General features: G+C 49.5%; 1 protein-coding gene across 2 annotated transcripts; it reads right to left on the bottom strand.

Annotated features, from left to right (window-relative positions):
• Positions 1-211: 211 nt before the first annotated feature.
• Positions 212-7,195, bottom strand: Elof1 (elongation factor 1). 2 transcript variants are annotated; one of them, XM_050125533.1, is made up of 4 exons: positions 7,067-7,195; positions 1,376-1,510; positions 1,160-1,230; positions 212-871 (listed from the first exon to the last, which is right to left on the bottom strand). In XM_050125533.1, exons 2-4 carry the CDS (start codon positions 1,489-1,491, stop codon positions 807-809), a joined length of 252 nt encoding a protein of 83 aa, XP_049981490.1. In that variant the 5' UTR covers positions 1,492-1,510; positions 7,067-7,195; the 3' UTR covers positions 212-806. The 2 variants fall into 2 exon arrangements, with proteins under 2 accessions (XP_049981490.1, XP_049981491.1); XM_050125534.1 differs by lacking the exon at positions 7,067-7,195 and adding an exon at positions 6,885-7,049.
• Positions 7,196-7,362: the final 167 nt, after the last annotated feature.

Raw genomic sequence — 7,362 nt, 5'->3', positions numbered from 1 at the left:
TTCATAGCAAGTTCAAGGTCAGCCTGGTACTCCACCCCCAATCTTACTAACCTTGCCCTCACAAAGAAAACAATAGAAAAATAGTTTGAAAAGCTGACCAAACCATACACCATAGTCATAGGACCACCAAGGTCTCTTCTGAAAGCCTTAGCCCCAAATTCCACCTCCCCTTCCAACACTGGGACCTCGTAACTCAAGAAAGCACAGATAGTCAGGGTATCTGCACTGGCTGCTTTATTGTCGGGTTTGTGAGTGACAGCTGTCACTGAACCAGCCCCTACCTTTTCTACAAAAGCAATCGAAGAGGAAAATGGGCACCCGGCAAAGCCCGGCCAAGGGATCTGGTTGGTCAGCAGCCTTGACTCCCAGGTCACAAGCACAAGGAGGTGGGAAGAACGGGAAGTCCAGTTAGTTCCCCGAGGGCAAGGTGCTGGTAAGGTGGCTTAGGAGACTGGAGGTCCCACAGCTATTCCTTGCCTGGGATGTCGAGAAACTGTCACCAGTGGAGCCAGGAACCTAAAGCTTTGGGGCAGGGCCGGGAGCTGAAGAAGGGTGCAACTCAAAGGCTTTCAGAGTCATTTGAGACATAAGGTTCTGAAGTTTGAGGCCACCCTGGGCAGCATGGTGAGACCCAGCAACCCCTCACCTCCACGCCAGCTACAGGCAGCCAGGGCCACTGTTACAGCCACACACATGTCTACTCCATACACAGAGGGAGGACTGTCACAGCTCTGGACCTACACCCTGGAATGTCTCTGGATTGGCTCCCAAGTCGGGGACTGTTGAGGGGCAGGTCCTTGTTCCTGCTACTGATTGGCTGCCTCGCAGGCGTCTATCCAATCGCTGTACACATCCACTGGTTCTGACAGATCTGAAACACAGGTCAAGGACGATTTGTGGCAGTGAAGTCCTCTCCTGCACATTTCTGCTATGACAGAGTCAGTCGGACCCCTGCCCTGTGCCTTGTCACTTAGTGTTAACTCAGTAGACAATGCCCATTCTCCTAGGTGGCAGCGGCTCCATCCCTGGCCACAGGGCCAGAGCAGAAGTGACTGACAGTTCCTTGTCTTTGGTCACCAGCCCTTGAGCAGGTCAGGGCAGCCCCGACTCCCACCCCCTTCCCTGATTTCCCAGACATCAGCTGACTTTATAAGGATACACGTAATGGGTGTCTGGAACTCCTCTAGGCACACGGTGCAGGAGATAACTCCAGTGTTGCGAGCACGGTCCCTGCAATGGACAAGGTGGAAGGATGCATGAGAAAGGCCCTGGACCTCTGGGGGCGACCCAGCCAGCAGGAAGGCCCAGGGAGGCAAGGCAGGAGAAGCCTGGATGCCCACAGTGGTAGGTTGGCCCATCTTAACCACCCACTTACATTTTCACATCACAAGACTTCTCATGGTTGCAGAAGGGGCAAGTGAACTGGGTCTCCAGGGTGCCTGTCATCTTCTTCTTGGGGGGTGGCTTCCTTTTAGACTTCCTTCGTCCCATGGCTGCAGGGGGATGAAACCTGTGGGGCAGAGGACAGGGGTCAGAAGCTGGAGGAAGCTGCTCACTCTCTACCTCTGTCCTCCAGAGGCAGGCTGGAGGCCAGCAGCAGTGGCCCATGGAGAAAGGAAGATGTATACCATGACACCCAGGCTCCTGACCTTAGGCACAACAGTCCCTGTATACACTCTGTGCAGTATGGCTGAGAACAGCTTTTAACCTTGGGTTTCAACTTACTGTGTGACTCTAGGTAGGTCACTTAAGATTTCTGTGCTCCAGGAGACCACTTCCTAAATATAACCCCAGTAGCGCAGACCCTGAGAGAAACAATTAATAAATGGGGCCTCTTGAAACTGAAAAGCTTCTGTAAAGCAAAGGACATGGTCAACAAGACAAAACGACAGCCTACAGAATGGGAAAAGATTTTCACCAACCCCATATCAGACAGAGGTCTGATCTCCAAAACATACAAAGAACTCAAGAAATTGGTCATGAAAAGAACAAAAAATCCAATTTAAAAAATGGAGTACAGACCTAAACAGAGAATTCTCAACAGAGGAATGTAAAATGGCTGAAAAGACACTTAAGAAAACGTTCAACATCCTTAGTCATCAGAGAAATGCAAATCAAAACAACTCTGAAATTCCATCTTACATCTGTAAGAATGGCCAAGATCAAAAACATTGATGACAACTTATGCTGGAGAGGTTGTAGGGTAAAGGGAACACTTCTGCATTGCTGGTAGGAATGCAAGCTGGTGTAGCCCCTTTGGATGTCAGTGTGGCGATTTCTCAGAAAATTAGGAAACAACCTTCCTCAAGACCAAGTAATACCACTTTGGGGCACATATCCAAAGGATGCTCAATCATACCACTAGGACATGTGCTCAACTACGTTCAAAGCATCTTTGTTTGTCATAGCCAGAATCTGGAAACAACCTAAATGCCCCTCGACTGAAGAATGGATAAGGAAAATGTGGCGCATTTACACAATGGTGTACTACACAGCAGAAAAAAAATGACATCTTGAATTTCGCAGGAAAATGGATGGAGCTAGAAAACATTATTTTGAGTGAGGTAACTCAGACACAGAAAGACAATTATCATATGTACTCACTCATAAATGGCTTTTAGACATAAAGCAAAGAAAAACCAGACTAAAATTCACAATCCCAGAGAACCTAGACAACAATGAGGACCCTAAGAGAGACATACATGGATCAAATCTACATGAGAAGTAGAAAGAGACAAGATCTCCTGAGTAAATTGGGAGTATAGTGACCACGGGAGAGGGTTGAGTTGAAGGGGAGGGGAAAGGAGGAGAGGGGAGTAGAGAAAAATGTAGAGCTCAATTAAAATCAATTAAAAAAAAGATTTCTGTGCTCAGGGGAAGGTACGGGTGGACAGCTGGCTGAAGAGAACACAGGGACAGAGGGAGGGCACTCAACATTGACTGCATTCTGCTGAAGGACGGAGGAGTTACGTTCAAAGAGTGACTAAAGTGAAGTCAAGGGCAGGAGGATGGCTTTGTGGGGCTTAGTGCCAACCATGCCAAGCTGATGACCCTAGTCCAATTCCAGAAACCTATACAACAGGCCAGCCAGGCCCGGTGTCCTCATAGCTGCAGCCCTGGCTCTGACATGGGGGTAGAGACAGAAACAGAACTGTCTGGGACTAGTCAGTCTGGACCACATAGTGAAGGACAGAACAAGACTCCCCAAAACTTGTCCTCTGACCTCCATATGCACGATGCAGGACATGCGCCTCCCCTTACTCCAAATATAAAGTCTTATTTTAAGGGATGGGAGAAATGACAATCTAGGGTGGTGTCCAAAGCTGTGATGAGGACACAAAAGGATGGGAGGAAAGCCCCCCCCCCAAAAAAAGCATGGCAGTAGTGGCACACACTTTTAATTCCAGCACTCAGGAGGCAGAAGCAGGCGTGGGTCTTTGTGAGTTTGAGGCCATCATGGTCTACAGAGTGAGTTCTAGGGAAGTTAGGACTACATTGAGAGACTTTCTCTCAATCTCCCCCCCTCACCAAAAATATAACAACAACAACAACAACAACAAAAAAAACCCAAACAAATCCAAACGGTCTCCACCCCCAAATATCAGAGGATGACTTTGAACTCCTAATCCTCCCAAGGGCTTGGACTTCAGACATGAGCAGCCATGCCTGGTTTCCCCTAACACTGCCGTGTTAATACTGTTAGTCTGGGCATACCAGGTATCTTGCTTAGGCTAATGAACGTGGAAAAACCCACCCTAAAGAAAGGCACTACCATTTCTTGGCTTAGGGTTACAGACAGGAAAACAAACAAAGAAACACACACACACACACAGCTGAGAGGCCCAGCTGAGCATCCACTGCCCTCTGCTTCCTGACTATGGACACATAAAAGCAGCTCCTTGCAGTCTGACACAGCTGCTGTGGAGTGTAAGCAAACCCTTTCTGTCTTCAGTCGATGTCATCAGTTATGACCACAGTCACCCCAAAGTCTAAGACATGGAAGAGGTGGGTGGAGAAACTGTGGTCTCGGCCTGTTGGCAGGTGGACAGGGAGGCGGCGGCAGCACAGACCTACCTGGGAATGCACTCAGTCTGCTCTGTACTCTGACCCCTGCGGCACCTCCACACACAGCGCACCTAGACCCCCCACTGTTTCTAGGCCAGACCCCGAGATGGGGAGACAGCAGCCTGCTGGGGTATGGAGAGGGCAATTATACTCATCTGTCTACCACTCATTATGTGTCCCCACAACAGTCTCACTGTAGCCCAGGTTGGCCTGGAACTCACTATGTAACCCAGGTAGATTCTCTATGTAGACCAGGCTTGCCTCAAATCCAGAGATCTGCCTGCCTCTGCCTGAGATTAAAGGTATGTGCCATGACACAATACTCTTATTTTAAAAAAGAAAAAGAAAGAAAGGAAGAAAGAAAGAGGCAAGAAAAAGGCCAGCATGTTGATACACGCCTGAAATTCCAGAACCCAAGAAGTTCAGGCAGTACAGAGAATTCACAGCAAGTTGGAGACAGGGTCTTGGTGTGGTAGCCCACCCTACACTGTAACCCCAGCACTTTGAAGTACTGAAAGGTAAAGGCTATCTTGGGCAACAAAATATGTTCAAAGTTACCACCTCCCCCCCCCAAAAAAAAGGAAAAAAAAGAGAAAAAAAAAGGAGGTACACAGATATATGTTCAGGCAAAACATCTATATTACAAGATAATAAAAACTAAAAATATACATTAATTTTTGTTTGTTTGTTTTTGGAGCAGGGTTCCTCTGTGTAGCCCTGACTGTCCTAGAACTTGCTCTGTAGACCAAGCTGGCTTGGAACTAAGAAATTTGCCATTTGCCTGGCTCTGCCTCCTTAGTTCTGGGATTAAAGATATGTATCACCACTCCCTGGTGACAGAAAAACTGGGTGAATTCAGCTGGTAGTCTAGCAAGTAGAAGACTCTAGGGTAGTAGTTCCCAACCTATGAGCCTCAGGGTTACATATCAGATATTTACATTATGATTCTTTAACAGTAGCAATAATTATAGTCATGAAGTAGCAATGAAATAATAATAATAATCAGGGGTCACCACAACACGAGGAACTGTAACAAAGGCTCGCAGCACTAGGAAGGTTGAGAACCACTGCTCTAGGGGTTGTCACGCCCAACCCATTGCTTCTCAAGTTTCAGTTAGTGGGGGCTCCCAGAGGAATCCTAGCAAAGACGCAGAAGCAGGAGGACTGCCACATTTTCAGCCAGCCTGAGCTACACAGGACTGTCAGCAGACCAAAACAGAACATGACCAAACCAGGCATGTTGGTTTAGCATGCAACCCCAGCACTTGGTAGGCTGAGGCAGGATGATGTCATAAGTCAGAGGCCAGACTCTCACAAATCCAAAACAATGGGGCCGACCCAGGTTCAATTCCCAGCACCTACATGGTGGCTCACAACTGCCTGTAACTCCAGGTCCAGGGGATCTAATGCCCTTCTCTGGCTTCCTAGGACACTGCATGCATGTGGTGGGCAGCCAGACATGCAGGCGAGCACCCAAACACATAAAACCAAATATTCAAAGATCTGTATTAATAAATAGTTACAGATGACAGGCTCTTAAAAGAAAATTCATGTTTGGGTGAATCTTAAATACTGCTCTGAGTATTAAATCAAAGTTTCTGAGACAGGGCTACTTTGCGTGAAGGGTGTGTTAGTATTTAGGCATCTGTATTGGCCTGCTCTTAGGGTCCTGGCAGGATATGTCCTCAGCTGCAGCTAAGAGCACCTCCTGTGTACAGTTGCTATCTTCCTCTTTAAAGATGGGCCTGCCCACCTCCAGTCTTTCCCTTTCTCTTCTCTCTCCCCGTCTCTCCCTTGCTTCTTCTCCACTCTTGTCCCCAGGGACCAGTCTCTGCCCACTTTTCTCTCCTCCTCCAAAAAACCTCCCATGTGAGCCCCATTACACTACATGACTTCTCTACAACAGAGTCATTTAGGATGAAGCCTGGAAGACCAAAGGCAGCTTTGATACAAGAAAGCCAGGCAGAGAGATGTATCCGCAAAGGGTCTGAGGCAGATGAAGGGTTTTCTCATTGCTTTATTTCAGAAAGAATGGCTGAAGCTCTGGGAGCAACAGCGGGAGAGTAGGAGATACTCAAGAGATTATAGGCGGGATCCCAGGAGACCGAGGACGCTCTCACTGTCTATGCAGCTGTGTCTCTTTCCCCTCCCAAATCTGGGCCTGGCAATCACCTACAACGGAATCACAGACTTTTCTCAGGCTATGTCGGGCCACCTTGGTCAATCCTGTCTCAGAAGGTACAGGTACTGCTGCCAAGTCTGGCAAGCTGAATTTGGTCCCCAGAACCCACGTCAAGGTGGAGAGAAGTGTACTTCGCAAGTTGTCCACTAAGCTCTACACACAGACACATTATACCCATACAGAAAGATTTCCCTAACTTTCAAAACAGGGCAAGCAAGATGGCTCAGCAGGTAAAGATGCTGGTTGCCAAGCCTGATTTGACTGCCTGGGCTCAATTTCCCGAACCCTCACGGTGAAATGAGAAAACAGACTCCTGCAAGCTGTCTGTATACTCACGTATAATACGCAAAACAAACTAATTCCAGATCACCTTCAACTCCAGCGTCTACACCCTGCTCATCCACCTCCGAGGAAGGACTTCACCTGGCCACTGTCCAAACCCCGGCCAGCATCCACCGTGCTTGGTTATACCTCAAGCACTTAGTAACCACTTGTTGAACAATCAGTGAGTTTCCTGAGTCTGTGTGGCCCCAGGATCCCACCGGCAAACCGCAGCCTGAGAACTAGCCGTGATGTCTCGAGGCGACCGGGGAGGAGGAAAGGGGTCGCGGCGGAGGAACGACGCCATCGGCCTCACCCAGGCTTTGGTAGCGCCGCCTGCTCGCCCAGCTGCGGGGGTCCGGTGGTCAGGCTCCCCACACAGCCGTCCTCAAAGCCATGCCCCGGCCTCGGCTCCACGCCCTGCGGGTGATCCAGACTACAGCGCCCGGTCTCGCCGGGCACAACGCCCGCGCGCGAGACGCCCCCCCCCCCACCTACCTGTACCAAGCCTGCCTCGCAGCCAAAGCCGCTACACCCCGGAGACGCTAACTTCCGGCCCCTGACGGAAGCGGAAATGTACCGCTTTGGTTTCCCTCCTACTCCGCAATCGCTTCCTTCAACCGCCGGTCTCTGCGCACAGTGACGTCTGTTACTGCGCATGCGCCCGCCCAGCAAGTTCCCTGGAGTGGCAGTGTTTGGCTACGAGCGGTGTGTCCAGCCGTGTATCCCTGGTTAAAGTCCTCGCCCGTGGCCTCCGTCTTCCTGGGCTACACTCTCTCTTGTCTTCTCCACAG

Source organism: Alexandromys fortis, unplaced genomic scaffold (assembly GCF_014885135.2).
Source record: "Alexandromys fortis isolate MF-2015 unplaced genomic scaffold, M_Fortis_MF-2015_v1.1 scaffold_242, whole genome shotgun sequence".
NCBI lineage: Eukaryota > Metazoa > Chordata > Mammalia > Rodentia > Cricetidae > Alexandromys > Alexandromys fortis.
This window is presented reverse-complemented; position numbering and strand designations above follow the sequence as displayed.